The 21,175-nt window shown below is 36.2% G+C and overlaps 1 protein-coding gene across 11 annotated transcripts in view; it reads left to right on the top strand.

Moving 5' to 3' along the window:
* Positions 1 to 15,925, top strand: part of LOC115918274 (transcription factor 12-like) — a 99,955-nt gene extending 84,030 nt beyond the window's left edge. For 6 of the 11 annotated variants that reach the window (XM_030972193.1, XM_030972196.1, XM_030972192.1 and 3 more), the window contains 5 exons: positions 4,564 to 4,801; positions 6,437 to 6,562; positions 8,057 to 8,289; positions 8,889 to 9,023; positions 11,003 to 15,925. In XM_030972193.1, coding sequence (XP_030828053.1) covers positions 4,564 to 4,801; positions 6,437 to 6,562; positions 8,057 to 8,289; positions 8,889 to 9,023; positions 11,003 to 11,298 — 1,028 coding nt within the window. In that variant the 3' untranslated portion in view covers positions 11,299 to 15,925. Of the gene's footprint in view, positions 1 to 4,563; positions 4,802 to 6,436; positions 6,563 to 8,056; positions 8,290 to 8,888; positions 9,028 to 11,002 lie in introns of all 11 variants that reach the window. The other 5 variants (XM_030972195.1, XM_030972194.1, XM_030972202.1 and 2 more) reach the window with 2 other exon arrangements.
* Positions 15,926 to 21,175: the final 5,250 nt, after the last annotated feature.

Raw genomic sequence — 21,175 nt, 5'->3', positions numbered from 1 at the left:
TCTAGCAACCTGCTGAGAAAGCCCAGCTAATTTGAGCTAATTTTCTCTGCAAGACATACGTTTAGGAAGACAGCAAATAGAAAAAGAAAAAAAAATTTAAGTCAGTGACTCATGGATTAGACACAATGCCCCCCCCCCCATCCATTTTATTGACGTTTCTTGAAATACAGTTCCTTTTGCTTTCATTTTAGTTTTGTTTCATGACTATTACAAACTTTCATGAAACAAAAGGAGGTCAAGTGCAGGAAAGCTGACTCATATCAACCAGGCTATATTGTAATTTCTAAAAAACAATAGTTTTTTTTTAATTTTTTTTTTACTATGGTAAAAATTGGTAACATAGGTTCAATGGCTTTATTCGTAACATACTTTACACATGTTTGTCCAATACATGCATACTGTATACTCTCATATATTTTCTGATACATTTGTTAGTTAATAGTTTGTTTCCTGACTGAAAATTGGTGAGACCTCAAGTTCATGTGTGCCTTAGCATCCGAGCCTTTCCCCTTCCCTGAAACACAGATGAATCCCAGGTGGTACTTCTCAATCAAATCTCTCCGGCATTTCTAGAAACATTTCTCCTACTCCAGAACAGGGATATGTTTGTGAATTTATGCAATATGCCCCGGAATAGACGTGTAGTTTTCACCTCCGATTTTTTCCCTTCTCTCTCTCCTGTGTTATCTCAACCTCAGTCAAGTCAGACAACATGTTTTGAGCCCAAGTCCAAATAAGCCATGGATTTTTCCCTTCCATCCGAGCCCAAAGTACTTTCAGATGACAAAGTTTACAGCATCTGTCTATTTTGCATCTTGCAAGGAGAGCAAGAATGGGATGTGGGGTGGGGGAGGGGGGGGGGGCACAAGAAAAAGGAATTAGTTAAGAATATTATATAGACTGATGTATGGGAGAGAGGGTGGGGTTGAGGGAGAGGGATGAGGGTTGAGGAAGGTCATGAGAGGGGCAAGGTGTAAGAAATTAGAATGGAACAGAGCTCGAAACATAAATGGAGAAAGTGTTATATATAAAAGCAGTATAATTTTGTGTAGAAATGAAGAAAGGGAGGGGGAGAAGGGGGTCAAAGGGAGATCATTTAATGTAGGGAAGAAAGTAAGAGAAGAGAAAGGAGGTTGTGAAGAAGAGAGAGAGTGAGTGACATAAATAGCAACGAACACATATTTGATTATTTTAGTTTTTACAAAATAAATAGATTAAAGTTAAAAGAAAAACCTCTAGTATCTTCTGTTAGGAAAAGTTTGTTAGTACCTGTACGAAATCGATCAATTATTGGTTATTGTTAATTATCATGACATTAAATAATACATTAATGAAGTCTTTATTCCATTAAATTTCACATTATTATAATTTTTCATAATTTCAGCCCTATGTAGTCATGGGGGAAGCAACATATATTTGAAGGAAATGCTTTGTACTTGTTTATACCTTCTGTAATGAATACGATGAATCATTGTCATATATACCTTGAGGGCATTTGAATAAACAAGGATCTCAGAATGTCATTTCAAAAGGAAATTCAAATTAATATGAAGGATTATCTAGATCTCTCAGAAGAGTTGTTTGGTATTTGAGGTTCTGGATCATAAGTAAATAGAAGGGGAGAAGTGTGCTTGGAAACTTGCTCACTGATATTAATTATTTTCCACAACAGCTGATATTTAAGAATATGCATTTCACATGAATTTAATATACATTGGAAAAGTAGTGTAGGGTACTATGCTACTAAAAGGACGTCAAGCTCCTTGTAAGTCTAATTTAATATACCACCAGGGGGTAAAACTTGGAAGGAAGGAAAGAGAGAGAGAGAAAAAAAAATGCCAGTCTTGTTTGGAATTGGTATGACAACTGTGTTTTGAAGAGTTCCAGTGGAAGAGTTCTCAGGACCTCACATGCATCTAATGTTTCTTGGGGTATGGTAGTAGATGATACTGCAGTAGGTCTACAGTTGTTGAACCCACTTGGAAAGCACTAAGGCAGTTACCATGATAATCTTCTATTGAAAATTTGAGAAATGGGAGAGAGAAAAAAATCATAATTAGGGTTAAAAGTATTGTATTTTGGTCCAAAGGATGTTAACTCTGTTCGGTTAAACAGGTTCCATAAGTTGACTCTTTTCTGGCCCCCACAGATGACATAACATGTATATATTTTTTACAAGGGCTGTTTTTGACACTATAGCATCACAGCATTCTGACAGTACCCTCCCTTTTAATTTACTCATCATTATGAACATTTAAGAGGTAAATTGCCCTTGGCTTCCAGCTTTTCCTCCTTCCTATTGAAGGTGAATCTAGGAACCTTCAAGTTAGTGTAGCCGGATGATTATAAGGCCTACACTGTTTCTGTAGACGATTGATCAAGATAACTCTATTGTATCCAATTATTCACTTTTGATGCTGATCTTGTATGTAGGGGCTGATGACCCTAATGACCCAGGACCTGTCTTCTCTTTGCCCCCCTATCCTATGCCACCATCATGCATGTAACCACCCTCCTGTGCCCCTCACTCATTGTGTATTGGTGTTAATCAGTCTTGGCATGTTATGGGCATGGGGTAAGTCATGCCCTCCTTACTAGTCATGACAAAGTCATATCAGTGCATATCAGAGGAGTAGGGATTCATATATGAAGAAATGTGAACAGTTTTATAAAGAGAGAGAGAGAGAAGAGAGAGAGAGAGAGAGAGAGAGAGAGGGGAGAGGGGAGAGAGAGAAAGACAGAGAAGGCGGCCTGTCTTCATCAACTCAAGTTTGCCAGATAACCTGCTATTTTCAGACATGGGATATTTTCCTGAAGCTCAAAATTGCGTCTTCACTTGACCGATACGCTTAACACAAACTAGCTCGGACAGGCGCAATTTTTAGGGGGCAAACTCGAGCTGATGAAGGCAGGTCTAGAAAGAGGGAAAGAGGGGGAGGGGAGAAAGAGAGAGGGAGAGGAGAAAGAGAGAGTGAGGGGAGAACGAGAGAGGGACAAAGAGAGAGAGAGAGAGAGAGAGGGAGAGATGGACAGAAAGAGAGACAGAACGAGAAATAGAGACAGAGACGAAGGAGGAAGGGGGAAGGGACTACAGATAGACTGGAGAGAGAGATGGGGAGAGGGGGGCATATCCTGCTATGTAGCCTATGTTTGGTAATAAACTAGAATGACATCCTCAACGACCCCCTCAATGAGGGGAACGAGACATTTCAATTCAAAGAGGAAGTTTTTGGCCGCCTCGACCTCCGGATTGGAAAAGGTCCTTACAAAATTTGTCAATCATTGGCACATCCAACTATGGGTAGAAAGATGGGACGATTCGGATCAACTTTAGCTTCAATGAATAAGAGTTTAAAGAAGTAAACTGAAATTATATGTCCATATTAAGAAATAAGCGATAAGGAGAATATGTCATATCAAACTAAATAGATAACACCCTTCTGGCTCTCAGGACCCGATTTGAAACCTACGGTGCCTTGAAGCCCTATTTTAATACAGGTAGAAACATTTTCAAGGGTATATCAGTATGAACAAATTCAAAAGGTAAATGAAAATTTAGATATTTAGATGAAAGACAGAAGGAGGGATTTGTAAAAGAAAGTTGAAATGGAGCAGCAGTTTTGGGACGCAGAGAGGTGAAGATAAGCCAAGTTCACATGGCTGGCGTAAGACGAGGAGGATTGGATGATGATTCTAAGGAAGTTCACCGATGAAATCATAATTCGATAGCGGAGGTCGACAGAGATTCAGTTTGAAATTGAGGCGTAATTCAATCAGTGGCCGGCCAAAAATTTGGGATATAAGATTACTTCTTTAGTGTTGCCCAAGCACTGGAGGTGTAAAGGTGATAAGGCAATTTATTGACTTCCCAAACATTTTAGTGGTTTATGATTGCAGAGGGAAGCTAATGCAACCGAAATGAATGTTTCCTACGGCGATAACTCGCATATATCTGAGCCGAGGTTGTGAAGCCAGACATATTGCCGTTTCCTAGGTTTGCAAGATAAATGCCTTAAATGTCACACTCCTCATGAAATGATTAATGTGAAGTTTTACCAACACGTGAAGAGCAAAATGAATGTAAATACTGTATTTCTTATTTCTTGTCCTCTATAGCTTACCATATCTATATCAATGTCTGCTCCTTTTTATTTGTTTTCTTTATTACACTTTTATTCAACCGTTACTTTATGATACAAATGAAAGTGGTCAATGTTGTCATGTGGAATATTCTTTATTCCATCTGGGTCCATCAGAATCAGTAACAGTTGTACCAGGGACCATGTTCAGAGCTTCAGTCATTTTAATTTTGTATTACCCTTAATCCAACACCACCTAAGGATTTTAACCGACTAGCTGTCATTGAACTAGTCTCACTGCTATTTCTGCTTATGTTTAAATGTGACAATTCATAAGGTTGCTCATTTTGCTCTCATTTTGCTCTTAAAATGGTGTAGATGAAATATTATAAACAAGTTAGCAAAGGATATTAATTTTGAAATGACATTATTTGTTAGTGATATGTTTTTTGATGATGTTTGACGTCATTGTTTGTTGTTACAGTGCATGCAGAGATGATGGGGAGTGGACTAGACAACGGCCTCAAATCACCTACTAATACCAACACCAAGAAGAAGACCAAACCAGAAGAGAGCAAGACGAAAGGAGGTGGAGGAGGAGGAGGAGGTGGTGGCGGCGGTGGAGGAGGATTGATGCTGGATAATGAGAGAGAAGACGGAGGTCCACAGTCCACGAAGAAAGGAGATGCTGCCAATGCCATGAAAAACAAAAAGAGGTTCAAGTATGTTCAATAAGGCTCTTATATTCTCTCCTTCGTCAGTCAACATTGACTTTACTGTCAATGGCAATTTGTTACTATCTATGATTCTCTATAGGAGTAGGGATATCTCAATTTTTTACTGGAAACCGATACTGGTTCTAGAAGATAATCACCATAGGCTTCTTTGTGTAAAATGTAGGTTTGCTGGCTCTAATTTTTTTATTTACTGACTCTTGGCTTTTACACTACTCGACCTGCAACAGGGAAATCTTACATTAGAGAAATTGCAGTTGAAGTCGGTTAAAGGGAGGCTTTACTACTTCAGCTAGAAGGGATTAGACCACACAGCGAGCCAGCGAGGTCACTGTGACAGGTGGCTATCTCATTAACTCAGCTCTCATTTAACATAAGAAAAAGAGGATCATGGGGGACCAACAGGCACCGATTGGGGAAGTTGTCTATATAGTGGGAGCAAGTAGCTATAAGTAGGACAGTGTGCCTTTAAGGTGATTTTTCTCCCAGTTACTAGGAGGGAATGACTATCATTATAGGAATATAATCTTGTAGAGAAGATTATACTCAATCTTCACAAAGCATGACTGTTCAAAATTCAAACATTAATGTGTTCATCTCCTTGCTGAAAATGATGAGAGGAGGAAAAACTTATTGATGTGACCTGTCACCGGCAGCTTATAGTATTGACACTGTGCTTGGGATCGGGTATCGGATGTAATTGAACTCTGAGAATGACACAAGACTATCAGGGTGATTCTTCCCTTAACCCTCACAGTCTCAGCATTTGAAGTGCTATCAACCCAAAAGGCTTCATCTTTTTAAAAGGGCATTGAAGGGCCTACTTGATAGAAACATTAAACTTGTAGTTTCGCTTTCAAGTAATCTTTTATAGCTTGAAGGGATAAGGTGAGGTAAAAGCCAGGGCGAGAGTACCGCACTAAATTTGATATGTCAGATACATGTACGATAAGAAGGATGGATGGTGTCTAGGGAGTTAAACTAGAGCAGGTTTGGAGGCGCTTGTGTCTTCTGCTGACAACCCTCTTGTTGTTAATCCCTTCTAATTACCCTGTTATTACCCCTCTTAATCCCTCGGCTTCCTCTAATGAGACAGAGATGACAGGAAGTCTACTGGATTATGGGTCCTTCCCCTTTGCTTAATCCAAGTCCCCCTCAAAGTTGCTCTAGAAAGTTTGTACTTGTGTGTGGGTTGTAAGGGATGAGGTAATCGCCCATTGGGGTGCATAAATCACGTATACGAGTACAGAACTTTATAACTCGCCAGCCTAACACATTTCTAGATGAGGTAGCGAACAGTTTGACTGTTTGACCCTTTCTCTAGGTGCCGTATGAAAAGAAACATGCAGAGACTTTTTTTGTGATTAATAGGTTTAATAGTAGGCTTGTTAGGAACAAGAATGAGTTCAATTCAAATGTTCAAGCATGAAATGTAATGTACATGGTTTGATTTTCTGAACTTTGATTACCGCATGGATAATTATGTAATCTATCTATTTAATACTCATGTGAATCTTCTAGAGCATAATGATGAAATGTTTAACCTGCTTCTTTCGATTGAATGGGGAAGGTAGATACAAATGTGACTAACCCCATGCCCTGGTTTTATCTCATCCAATTCAGGAACGACACAAGAAGTGGTGGTGGTGGCGGCGGCGGCGGCGGTGGTGGTGGTACCGCTAGTGCCGCGGGGCAGCTGCTCTCAAGCCTGGGCAAAAGTCTATTGCTCCTCAATCCTGGCTCACCAGAGTTAGTACTCTCTCTCTTCTTTACCTAACACATTGTCAGAGCTTTTCTGACCTTACACCATGTATGTCAGAGCGGAGCATGCATGAACCCAAGAGATCTAGACGTGACTTTCAATCAGTTCAGCCTATGACTTGCTTGAGAACCACTTATAGGATCCTACAGACCGTATTATTGCATTTAGGTCATAATGAGTTGGGAGTATTAGTATGATGTAGGCAAAGACAAACCAACCAAGTTTCTTTTAAAGACATCATAAAATTATACACATCATGAATTACATTCATTTTGATGGAGGCATATATTTGTTCCTTTTAAATATACAGTCAAAAGCTGTAAATTTTGATATAAGTTGATCGTGTCGAAGGGAAAAGAGATTGATGTGCCAAATAAATGCGTATTTTTTCCAGTCAATAGCAAGGTTACTACACCATATTTTTCTCATAAGAAATTATTGACCTACTTATCTAAAAGAAAGGAAAAAAAAGAGATAAGACAAAACAGGAAGGAAGAAATGGAATAAAGAGAGGACTTAAATGAGGTTGGTTGTACTCGTTGACCTGGTAGTGAGGTTTTGTGGTATTGGTTTACCATCTTCGTCAAAGGCTGACTTGTACATTAAAACAGAGCCACTGGCAAATAAGATCTATTCCTTCTTCCTACTTGATCAATTACATATGATTATTACATTAAAACCCACATTTAATGAGATGAGCATAATGAGCAAATCGATTTTTCATGCAAGATTTTTGCCCACCCTGGACTGCTTGCTAATGAAAATGGCATACAGTGATAGGTTTATCTTGAAAATAGATCAAGAAATTAGGTACACACGTCTGTAGGCGGTTGGCCCTTACATTTCAGCTTGAATTGGTCATGATTTGGTCTATATTTCATAAGCTAGGGCATGATGTAGAAAAGCTTGTTGGCTTTTCAAATTTGTGGATCTGACTTCCATATTACCTGGTCTTTTTTTTTCTTCCCCTTTTTTTCTTCTTAAAGATGTTTACCACCAATTGGCCCCAAATACACAGTTCGAATGACTGTATCATGCAAAATATTAAGTCGTTGGTTATAATTGGAACCATCATTTTATATATGATAGATATTTAAGACTAAAATAGGTAGTTTGATTTAGAACCAAAATACTAATTAATTGCAAAATGATGCAAATGTGTTTCAGTGGGTTGTAGAAGCACATAAATTGAGTTCTTTTCTTTTAGATTATTCAATTAAAAAATATCCATAGAAGGAGCTTTTTTATGATAGATAATCAGGACCGTTCAGAAGACTTTCTCTTGATAATTAGATTTGTTCCGTTATTGCTCTGCCTAAAAATTAATTTAGTTTGAGAAAAATTTATTTATTTAGTTTGAGAAAAATTTATTTATTTAGCATTCAAATAATGTAATTATGTATTTTTCATATATTATCCCAATTAGTAGATACAAGCTATTATCTGCATAGAAATTCATGAAGGTCTTTTGATTTTTGTAGGAGTGAGTCAGACGACGAAGGGCTCTCACCGGAGCAGAAGGTGGTGAAGGAGAAAGAGCGTCGTCATGCCAACAATGCAAGGGAGCGCATCCGCGTTCGGGACATCAACGAAGCATTCAAAGAACTGGGTAGGATGTGCCAGTTACACCTCAAGCAGGATAAGGCCCAAACCAAGCTCACCATACTACATTCAGCAGTCTCAGTCATCACTACCTTGGAGCATCAAGTTAGAGGTAAGTTCCTCCTCCCTCGAACCCAAAACCCAAAATGGTTTTCATTTAAAGCCCATCTGTACTAGTTTATAGGAGGGATTAGACCACCCTGCAAGGTCACTGGACAGGTGGTTATCTCATCAACTCAGCTCTCAATTAACATAAGAAAAATATTATCATGGGGGACCAATGGTCACCAATTAGGCATTTGTTTCTATATAGAGGGAGCAATTTGCTGCAAGTAGTACAGTGGGGCTTAAAAAAACTGACTATTCAAGAAAAATACAATTCAACAAATTTGTGTATGTGCTTTTCGTGGATGATGCAGATCATGTACTGCTGAAGGTATGTATTGTAGAACGTCATTAACAATCAAATATTATTTCTGTTATGTACTGTTATGGGTAAACCTGTGCAAGCTGTTGGACTCTGGAGTTCATCATCCATGATTTGGAGATCTAAAAAAATTATTGTTTTCAGAAAAAGTTTTATTTTGATGAAATAAACAAAGTTTTTCATATTTATCTATCTTTGCTCAAATGCCATTTATTTGTTCAGTTTCAAAGCATGATCTTGAGCAGCCTAACTGTTTGGTTGTATGTCTCTGTGCTATTAAACAGAACGTAACCTGAACCCCAAAGCAGCGTGCCTTAAGCGGCGAGAAGAAGAGAAAGTGGAAGAGATGCCTAACAGAGGGTCTCTTGGAGGACCAGGTCCTGGTTCTGATCCCTTGGTCTCACAGTCTGGACTAGCAGGTAGGTAAGTCTCTGTTTCTCTCAGAACACCCTCTTGCATTAACTTACAAAGCAAGCAGGCTAGCTCTGATGGTTGCAATGAGACTCTTAGGTCAGCAATTTTCTCTAAATGGTGGATGGGAATTCCAGTTTGGTCATAAACAGCAGCATTTCTAGAATAGTCTTTGTTTTTGTAGAATAAGTATTTATTTGCATGCCCCATTTTGGAATGAACTATTTGTAAAGTGTCAAGTAGAGGTACAGTCAGTTTTGAGGCACAAAGGAAATACAAGAGGCAGATTCAAGTCAATACTTGCAATTGTTTTGGCAAATAGAACAAACTGTTGTGGCTTTTGGTGCAGGATATGTTCTGTCACTTTGAATCTTTCTCTGGCCTTTTCTAAGTTTGGCTGTTACATCTATGTTCAGGGGTAATCGTTTTGGTTCCAAATATTTCTGACCCGGCTGTAGTACATGGAAGTGACAAGTTACAGGAAGAAATCGTTTAAGAGTTAACCCGATGAAAAACAGCTCTGCAGCATGGTGTGTCTTTGTCTGCAGTTCAGGGTGAAACTCGGGCTAGAAACCCTATGATTGTACAGGCTGATCCTGCCAGGACCAATAAACGCTAAGCCGGCTACACCAAGTCATTACTGAAAGAGACGGGTCAGGAAACAACGCCCCTTGAATTCGGTTCCAATTGCCCCACGTCAATTCCCATGAGGTGTGCAGACGCGAGCCACTGTGACTGGGCGAGGAGCGCATAACCCCAAAGACCTACCCACGAAAAGTGCTGTTTAATCGCAAGTGGGGAGACCAAGATTTGATCCTCATCCTGTTTTGAAGGGCAGTTTGTTTTCTGCTCGTAATATTTTGCTGAGGAAACTTAACAAGTAATATCGGTTATCATAGTGTTAAATTGATGCCTTTCCTGTTGAGGCCCTTTTTTTCCCTTGGAGGATTCGCGGGTTGTCAATATTTGGGAGCGGAGTGACAAACGAAATCCGATGTGAGCTAGTTTTCTTGTTAGTGTGACCCTGAGCCGTGAAATCTAACACCATAACCTCAAACTTATTGGCTGGGTAAAAAGGGAGTCGATATGTGTATCTTTTGCGCGTTGGTGATGGCTTATCATTATTGGCTTGCGGTGTGGTCTTGTGGCATGGGTTATTGAGTCAAGTGTCATTAGAATCAAGGAAGATGTCTAGATGTAAGGCCTAGATGACTTGAGCTTCATTAAATCTTTTAACATATTCAGATTATGAAAAGCCCCTGTTTATGAAAGAGATAGAAAATTAAGAAAAAGTAAAACTGGGTCTAACCTTTACAGGTCAATGTCGCAATGTTACTGATATAAAGAAAATTGAGCAATATCATTCATACATTTACTGTATGTGTTTTATATGCATCCTGTTCAAATGGCAGCATATTCATTTCTTATGTATACACTTTGTATGTTTTGGAATAACGGAAAGTAAAAAGACCAAGCTTTTTCAGCCCTCCTTGTTTGCTGACAGGGCTACAATAACCTCATTTTCATCCACATACTGCAAACCAGACTTTAATCATGTTGCTCCTGCTCAACACTTATTGGTTGGTTGGTTTTATTTTCTGTATAAAGATTCAAATACATACACAAGTGATTGCCGGTATTCGGAAGAGCCACAATGATTTGACCATTGGGATTCCACAGCAACCCTTGGTGTCTCATCTGTCTCTATCCGTAGCTTCATTGACTTTTTTCCTTTCTTACCTCCGTCTTTGAACTTGACAGTTCTCCGATGCAAAGATAGTTATTTAATGAATCAAATGTACCAGCGTATAATTTCCTAATGGGTAATTGGTACAGAAAATTGCTTTATTACTTTTTTTAAAGTAAATAACAACCTCTTCACACGTATCTGAGTTTCAAATAATTTAATATATTATATATTGCAAGAAAATCTTGGCTTGTTAAGTTTATTCCTCTATTTCGTTTATTTTTTGTATTTACTCATTAGGCAATAACCTCCATGGTCGGGGAATGCAGTCCTGTTTGGGGCAGTCATCGGGTGCACCAGGAGGCTACGCCAACCATCTTTATGACAACTCCATGTCCCATGGCGCCCCTCATCAGACCAATCTGGGCTCTATGGGAGGGGGACACATGTCAGCCATGGACCTCAACCCTTCCCCATCGTCTATGGGAGGTGGAGATCACATATCCAAGAGCGGTCTCTCGCACCTATCGCACTCGAATGCCCAGCCGTTAGAGCCACTCACGCCGGAGGATAATGACAGTATTGCTGTACAGTAACGGCCACTCACTCGTTTGTGAGTCTGCCGCTACAGACCCCGCTTGACCGCCAGGTGGAGCATCACTCTTTATCTTACTGTGACTAGAATAAAGTGAGCTCGCCCCTTGACAAAGGATACATGGAAGCAGTACAAAACCAAGACCAAGTCGTTTTGTTTCAGACTGCCAACAACTTTCACTGACTTTGTTCTGATGTCCTTGATCACCCGCGCGGGTCTGTACCGGTAGACCACATCTATGTATTGCAGCCGTGCAGCTTTATCGAAAAGTCTATTAATTATATATGCCTGTAATGTACATTGATGAAGTCATTAACTTGATTGGAAAACACCTCTTCTATATTTGTGAAGGAGAGAATTTTTTGTATAAGAAAAATGAATTGTTTTCCTGTCTCTCCTTGTCATTGTAAAGTATCATGATTGAAGAGAAGGATAGATTGTAATGTTGCGTTTCACGTCGTCGGTGAAACCTTGGTAAAAGAGATGTTAATGGGTAGTGCAGATATCCGGTGAAGGTACTAAGCTTTTTTTGGATGAAGACACGACAGGATACCTTTCTAATTTTTCAGATGGCTTTTATTTTTAAAGCCCTGAAACATGTGTGCAGATATCATTTCATAGTATTTGGGTTTCTTCTACTTTTTGTTCTCTTGTATGTTTCATAATAGGAGTACATTTGCCATCATACCTTGTTATTCACTGTAAAGTTGTAAAAAGTTTCCAGTAAAAAAAAAACATGAAAAAAAAAACAACAAGGTGTAGTGACGGCAGATTTATTTCTGCATCCAGCTTTATCTGGATCAGCTGTATCATTTTTTTGTAAAATAATATTTTATTTCTTCTGTGTCTGGGTAATCACAATTGTTATATTAAATGTTTCACTGCACAATAGTAGTCACTTGAATCCCCCTTCAGTTTCCCCCTTTTGAAATGTTTCGGTGCTCATTATTTGTTTTCCGTTGCCTAGTCTCAATGTACTATCAACCATTTCTTTCTCAAGAGGGTATATACATTTTGTCATCTATTCTCTCTTTTATCATTAACTTTGTGTTTGTTAGGTCAGCATTGCTATGTTGTTGCTCATTTAAACTTTTTCTTGTTCAACAGACGGTGCAATCTTGTATTTAAAACACATGATTCTAACTTTAGCTCAAAAATTTGGTGGTAAATGATGTTGCTATCCTGAGTGCATTGATATTCTTCCCTGCCCATGAATTCATAATAACTGCCATAGCTCTCACGCTGCTTCTTATATCCAGTCTAAATTTCTCCTGGGTTGGCTGCCAACTGTAATGCTTACTTGGGATAGCAACTCACTCCTAAAATGAGGTCACCAAAGGTCACAACATGATAGTCACATGATGGCACACAATAGTCACATGATCCATAAGTTTGGTCACATGATCAAATCTAAAGCCATATTGAGTTTCACGAGACAAGTTAACAAATGTAGAGGCTCAGAAATAAAGATTGGAATTAATAATTGTGGTTGACAAACTTTTGCAGAAATGCTTAGAGTGTTCAAAATAGAATACTTTAAAAATGAAATTATTTAAAGAGAGGGGGTAAAGAAAGAGAAGAATGTCAAAAGTCAAAACCTTGACCTCCTGTTAATCTACCATTATGTTGGAGGAATATCTCCTTTCTAATAAGAATAAATATGAAATGAGGTAATTAGGCAGTGTACATTGTTAGTCCTAATCATTATGAAGTAATATAATGCAGTTTAATTAATTTACATGTCATTTAGTGAATAATCACTTTTTCATTGACCCTGATTTTATATTTAAATTATTTAAAGATTTCATCATGTACCTTATAAATGCAGTTTAATTAATTTACATGTCATCTAGTGCATAATGACGTTTTCATTGACCCTGATTTTATATTTAAATTATTCAAAGATATGATCATGTATCTTGAGAGAAAGCTCTTTGTCAATCATTGAGAATAATTCAGCTCGAGTAGTAGCCTTTTCACATCCCAAATTATTGAGTTACATTGTCCAGTATTGCTTTCTTTTCAAGTTGTATTTATGATTTCAGTGGTATAATTATTTGTTTATTTGTCTACTGTTCAAATTTGGTTGTCATATCAGGAGGAAGTTCATACCAGGGTCTACCCATTGTCCAGGGGGGCGTTTCACAAAACTTGTCATCAGTGACAAATGACAGTTTGTGTTATAAGCTACTGAAATCCTTGCTTCTGATTGGTTATCAACAGATTTGTCACTGATTTTTGTCATTTGTCATTGAAAAAAGGCTTTGTGAAACGGGTCCCACGATTAAAAAAAACAGAGATTTGATCCCATACAAATCCAAGTTTTTTCCAAAGTCTATATTTACCAAAAGGATGGTATAAATCTCTCCTGACATACTCTGTCTGCTTTCCTAGAAACTCTTCTGAAGACACCAAAATTGCCATTAAAAGTAGAAATAAAAACCCTTTTCCATTTTTACTTTACGACCCTTAATATTCATGATCACTGTTCATTTTCCAAGAGGCCTTTTGCTACATTCAGATAAATCACCAAGTTTGTCACAAGATGTTAGATTCATTGGTACTCATGAAATATGGGACTGAAATTGTTGAAACTATTGCTCCAATTTAATAACATAAAAACTACCCTCTCTTTGCCTTGCTTTGCAATGTTTTTTTTAAATTTATTTTTTAAAGATTAATGCTCAAAATTTGCAATTTATCTCATTAATTTTGATACAATCATCTCATGAAATTGACAAATCACATTCCATATGATATGTCCATGCATTTAGTGCATAATGATTTCACTTATGTCTTTTTTTTTTGCTTAGCAGAAATTTAAGGGAAAAAAATGAAAATGACTATTTATGAGATCGATTTTGTTTAATTAATGTTATTGTTCATAAGTGTTATATTGTTTTTTTCAATGTGATAACACTATAAGTTATAATTGATTTTGCTTTTACTCAATTTTATTTGGGATAAGCCTGATAGTATTATGATTGTACAGACATGTATTTCTTAGAGGGAAACAAAAAGTGCAGTTTTCTAAATCTCGAGGGTCCATCATAATAATGCTCCGTTCTCTCTTCTTTTTATTACCTTTTTCTTTTTTCTTTTTTGCTGCAAAGGTGAAAGGGGAAAGGAACCTCCAGTAGTTAGTAGCTACATTGATTAATAAGTGTAGATTATGACATGAGTGATTTTTTGCTAAGATGCTTGTGTATGTATTACAACTGTAAATGTTGTAGATTATTGTTTCATTTAGATGATGAATGACTTACGATGAGAAATTTCTTCTGTCTCCCTATCTCATTAAGAGAGAGAGATACAGATAGAGGAGACAGATGATGTCGATTTGGAATATATTTTGTGACTCTAACCCGAGAAGGGGTTAACTTATTTATGACCAGGTAAATGAAGAGATAGGCACACTCTAAATCAAGGTTTCGGGAATTTTGTTCTTGCTCTGTCCTGTAACTTTTGTAGAAATGTGCTTTCTTCTTATGTGTTGTTAAATGCTCTTCTTTTTATCTCCTTCATTGTGTTTTAAGTTTTAAAACATGTTAGATGCTTCTTCTCTCTTGCTATCTTGGATTATGACACTTTCAAGCAATGAAGAATAAGCCATGTTGGCTGGTACAGAAAGGAAAAGGCCATTTTTATATCATTATTGATAAATGATCTCATACTGGTGAATGAATGGCCAAGCAATTTTGATTTTTATGTTTTTAACATGGTAGTAATCTGTAGAATCTAGTAGATATTTTTGTAGATGATTAATTTTTTTATTTCTCTCTGTCTCTCTATACGAGGAATAACCATATTATTTGTGCTTTCCATTGTCGAATTCACCCCTCATATCTTTCAGATAAAAGATGGCCAGATCTTTCAATTCAAATCATGTAATGTCCATATCATTCAGATATTTACACAATTAGCATCCATGCGAAAGGGGAATAAGATTCTGAAAAAGCTGTCATCAAATTCCTTTTTATGAAAAACAATGAATTTGTGCAAAGATAAAATCTCTTAGGTGTAAAGCACTTGATGTGAAGCAGGTTATCTAAGTAATCGATCCATATTGTCTTTAAAATGGTTACTCAAAAGCAATTGCCAAATATTTAGAACATCTCAGATTATCACTGTCAAGAGAAAAGAGGTTAGTTTACCAAGTAAAGTAAAGGGTGAGTTATTAATTTCCTTTCAAAATAATTGTAATACTTTCTGCATTTTCTCCATCACATTGCATCGATAAGCAACGTACATGTAGACAATTTAATTGGCCTGGACCACATCAAGGCTCAGTACTTAAAAACTACTGCATACACACAGAACAATAACTGGTCCGCCATTTGTTTTGAAACAATGTTTTTAAAATCATTACCATCAAAAATGTGTCTGGATTTGAAACTTCCATTTTACAAAAAGATTGGCCCCAACTTCTGTGAGCCTGTATTCTACCCCAACTATTATTCCTCCTGTAAATTTTAAATAATATTTCATGATTTCCTTTTTTTTAAATCTTATTTTTGTTAGTCTTTTAAGAAGAATCTGTCTGTTTGGTATCAACCCAGCATCTTTCAAATGTATATATGCTTCTCGTTTAGGAAATAAATGTGCCATCTCTTTTTACCTACCCTGAATGCTTGACAAGGTTAATTTCATTTGATATGTATAGAGAGAGAGAGAGAGAGAGAGAGAGAGAGAGAGAGAGAGAGAGAGAGAGGGGGGGGGGGGAGTCTGTTAGTCATGAGAGAAGAAGAATAACAGGCAAGACCCTTCAATGAATTTCTTGTATGTTAGGTTGAGACAGCATATTTGTAGGATTTTTGCTCAGGCCCCTTTTTTAAATTACACAACTGGAGTGGTTGTGGAGAGAGGAAGGCAAATTTTGTGATAGTAACAAAAGAGCAGTTGTATATTAAGAGAGACAGATAAGAGTGAGAGAGAGAAGGGAGGCATACAGAGAATGTGAGGGAGAGAGAGAGAGAGGGAGTGAGACAGGTACAGAGAGAGGGAGTGAGACAGGTACAGAGAGAGGGAGACAGATACAGAGAAAGAGAGAGAGAGAGGGGGGGGGGGGGGGAGACAGATAGACTGATGGGGAATGGCATATTTATAATAAAAATTAAAAAAATAGAAGAGAGCTCAAGTTTGGGAAATCTGTCCACTAAAAGTAATCAATCATACCAGCTTTGCTTAAGGTAAAAGATTTATTGAAAATATGACTTCTTAGTGCATCTGCTTGGTCTCGGATAAATGAAACTATATTTGTATATTTCTTTAAAAATATAAGCTTTGAAAATTATAAGATGACAATAAAGGCCAACTCTTACCTTCTTCAAATACTTTTCTTTTGTGAGTCCCAAAAGGTCATCTATGAATTGTAATTTTTGGATACAATTTCTTCTGCAAGATATTCATAATTGAGTGAATTTGTCATTTACTGATAAATTTATCATCGAGGGAAAAATTATAAAACTGGAGACTAAGAATTCCTTGAAAATACAGATATTTTATAGCAAACTCTCTGGGGTTGTGTGTTTCTGTTTCCTGCTTTCACAGGTTTATTCAACTATCAGATAATTCATTTTAAAAATTAAAAAAATTAACACACCAACTTTCACCAACACAGTGCTTCACCAATTCAAGTAACTGAAGAATTTATCTATATCTTCTTATTGAGGATACCCAAATTACAAGTTATGTGAAATTCTAAGCATATTGCCATTATGATACAAATAATTCACAAACTCTAAAAGGTACATGTACGTCTATGGTCGACAAAAAGGTATATCCACCAGCATTTGTATGGGCAGCACGTATTCACGGACTGATTAATTTAAAAGATAGAAAAGGTACACTCACATTAGTAAAGAATTTAAAATAGTGTTTTGAAATTAAAGCTATTCATTAGGTGAGTACTGGTTAATGTCTAAAATATATACAAATATATATATATTTTTTTTTATTAAATTCAGAAAATTCAGAAAATAAAGATTCAGGCATAATCAAATCAATGAATAATTGTTTTATTTTGACAAATCAGTCAGCATTTAATCAATTCTAATAGTCTCTTCAAATCGACATACACTTATCACGAGATATCTAAAAATGTTACAATGGATAATACTGCTTGTGCAACGTACACATATAATTACAGAATCAAAATATGGTCTCCAAACTGTACAGTACTGAGTGGAAGTACAAATAACAAACAAAATGCTTCATTAAACAAAAATACCAAGTAAATAGCACCATTCATTTACATCCACTTCATCGCATCTGAAAGAATGGTTGTCATAAGAACTTTGTATCTGAATTTCAGAAGTACCACTATGTAAAAAAAAGAACTATGCCTGTATTATCAATTATATATAATGCATATAAATAACCTTTGCATTTGATTAGCCAATTGCAGATTGCTGGCACATTTTAAACAACTAAAGATTGCCATTTAACTCTATCACACATCAATAAACATTTTGATGGCTGGGTATTCTCTGAATCATGAGCAAGGGCCTCAACTCTTTACCTCAAATTAAAAAATAACATTCCATTTTCAGTGAAAATGAAAATGACGGTTTTATATGAAGTAGTTTTCATATTTCATATTGCATGATAGATGCATGCATTTTATTTAGCTTAGGTACCAACATTGTCAATGGCACAGGAACCACCTGTAACCTCATAAAATAGATGAATTTTACCATCTAACTCTTTGCCAATTGTCAAATATAATTTTTAATTTTTTATGTTGAAAGGTTTTATTTGTCAGAACATCAACAACAAAAATACAAAACACGTGTTGGATTTGTTTTGTAGAAAATAAACAATACTGCTGTTTTACACATTTATTGTTTTTTAACTTTAAAAAGACATCGTTTTTATGACAGCACATAAAACATCACAAGACACAACATGAAAATGAAAACCAGTGTTTCTTGAAAAACTTTGAGCAGAAAAGTTATTTTACACATTACAAAACGCAGTAAAACCTACTGATTTTTTGCCACTTTGTCATATGCTTCTCAATTTTGTTTTTCTCCTCTTTGCAATAAATTCCTCTGTGGACTTGTATGACACAATATAATATATAAACTGTTTCAGTTTGGGACTGACATCTTAATATTTACATTGCAAAATAAAATGTTTGCCAAGTAATGTAAGAAAATGAAATGCCAAAGAGGCTTGAGACTTGACTTCTAGGTTCATTAATTCCAAACAAAATCTTGTCACACACAAAAAAAGCAAGTAGGGTAACTCCAAGTTGAAATTGAAAAGTGCATTCCAGAAAGCAATTGTTTTCAGACATGTGAAAAATAAAAGATTAATTGTCTCAGTTGATCAACTGCAGAACAAGCAGAGTTAATTATTTTTTCCCTATACATGCTAGCCATTCATTGATTGGTACCAAATTGTTAAAAAAAATTATATTGGGTAATGCGAAGTCTTGAGTCAACACTTGCACTTGGACCTGCACTCGAATGGTTTAGAAGTTATCTTAGTAACAGACAGCAATTTGTGCAGCTCGGCGAAATTTGTTCAGATATGTTACCCGTCACGTGTGGAGTACCTCAAGGTTCCCTTTTGGGTCCCCTGCTTTTTATTTTATATGTAAATGATTTTCCAAAATCCTCAGAGACGTTTTCTTTTTTGCTATTTGCAGACGATACAAGTGTATTCTGTTCTCATAGAAACTTAAATACTCTTTTAGAAACTGTAAATAGAGAGCTTTGTGTATTGACTAAATGGATTCATGCAAATAAACTGTCACTAAACTTATTAAAAACTAAACATATGTTATTCAGTAATAGTGAAACAGTAATGCCTGGTAATGTAGTCTTTGATCAGGTAAATATTGAAAAGGTCTCATTTATTAAATTTTTAGGTCTCCACATTGATGATAAATTGACTTGGAAGATGCATACTACTCATTTAAGTAAAGTGCTCTCTAGAAATGTTGGTATGATCAACAAATTGAAGTTTGTATTCCCAAGAAAAGTACTTAGCATGTTGTACTGTTCCTTAATTTTGCCATACTTAAATTATGGTGTGCTAGCCTGGGGTGCCTCAGCCAAATCCTACTTAAATAAAATTCTGCTCATTCAAAAGAGAGCAGTGAGAATTATTTCGGCAGCTGATTGGCGTGCTCACACTGACAAGCTATTTTACGAAAATAAAATGCTGAAGGTAAAAGATATATATTTTCTATATCTGGGATATCTTATGTATCAGTTGGAGAAGGGTGAAGCTCCCATGTCAATAGCATCTATTTTTGTAAAGAATAACCAAATACACAAATACTCTACTAGGCAGGCTGCCTTATACCATGTATCATTAGCTAGAACTCAGCTTAGGATTAATACACTTGCACATACTGGACCAAAGTATTGGAACTCTTTAGACTGTTCTATTAGGCAGTCTGTAAGCTCTTCTGTCTTCAAACGTAAGCTGAAATTTCATCTACTGTACACCTACAGTGAATAGATCTGATTTTTATTAGTATTCAATATAGGTAACTGGAATAGCATTGTCCCCCCCCCCCCCCACCCGTGTTGTACATTATCCTCCTTCCCCTATTTCTTTACTTTTCCATTATCTTTATTCTGTTTTCTTTTTTAGTCTACCATATTTTGTAAATTAGTGGTAGATCTGATATTTATTTATAGTCTGTATAGGTAACTAGATTAGTATTAGTCCCCCTCCCCCTGTAATATAACCTACTTCTTTAAAAAAAAATGTTGTTTCTGTAAAGGTGATCTGTGTTTTAACAAGCTGTGCTTTTTTAACAGACGACCTCTTTTTCCACATTTGTTAAAGTCTTTATAACTGTTTCATTGTTAATGTTTTTATGCTAGTTTACGATGAACTTGTTACTACTGTTACTGAATGAAATGTTTTTTTATGCAAGTGGAAAGAAATAAACAAATCTTGAATCTTGAATCTTCTTGCCGGAAGGGTGAATAAATCAAACACTGTTTGCTCAACCAAATATCTCAAATATCATTGTCATCACACACATTGTCATCACACACATTATATCACTTTAACTGGTATAGATAAGTGTAGGAAGAAAACTTCATGGTATTAGCACCTATCAATTGGAGCATAACATCGAAAAACATCACTTAAAGTGTACTATTTTGTTGTATATGTATACTTGTTTCTCTAGCAAATATCTCAAATATTATTATCATCACACACATTGTCATCACACACATTATATCACTTTAACTGGTATAGATAAGTGTAGGAAGAAAACTTCATGGTACTAGCACCTATCAATTGGAGCATAAAGTGTACTATTTAGTTTTATATTTAAGTAGTTCCCTTTCATAATGATACATATTTAAAATATGAGCTGCAAAAACAACTTCTGTAAATAGATTTTGCAAGTCCAGATACACTCTCAATTAATATAAAAGCGACTTGTGCATACACTACTGGACCCACTCCTGTTCCCTGCTTGCACAAGTGTTATATTGTTTTATCAATGTGATAACACTATAAGTTATAATTGATTTTGCTTTTGTCCCTCTCTTTAAATAATTTTATTTTTCAAGTATTCTATTTTGCATAAAATAAGGCCCCGCACAGAGTCCAAGTTTGGTTTTTTAACAGCAATTTTATACATTTCAGTTATAAACAAATTATATTTTTAGGTGATTGGTATTCTTTAACATCAGAATTTTGAATGTAATGAAATCATAATTATATATCACCAAACAAATACTGAATTGAATTTCTGAATTAAACCACCCTTGCAAAGAAAAGTGATCTAGCTTGGTTAATCACTGCACATGAAGACCTGAGCTGATTAGACTCATGATTATACTACTCAAAAACTATCTCACTAGCCACTGCCATACGACAGAGAAAATAAGAAAATT

This window comes from Strongylocentrotus purpuratus, unplaced genomic scaffold (assembly GCF_000002235.5).
Source record: "Strongylocentrotus purpuratus isolate Spur 01 unplaced genomic scaffold, Spur_5.0 spur5_scaffold_6, whole genome shotgun sequence".
Classification (NCBI taxonomy): domain Eukaryota; kingdom Metazoa; phylum Echinodermata; class Echinoidea; order Camarodonta; family Strongylocentrotidae; genus Strongylocentrotus; species Strongylocentrotus purpuratus.
This window is presented reverse-complemented; position numbering and strand designations above follow the sequence as displayed.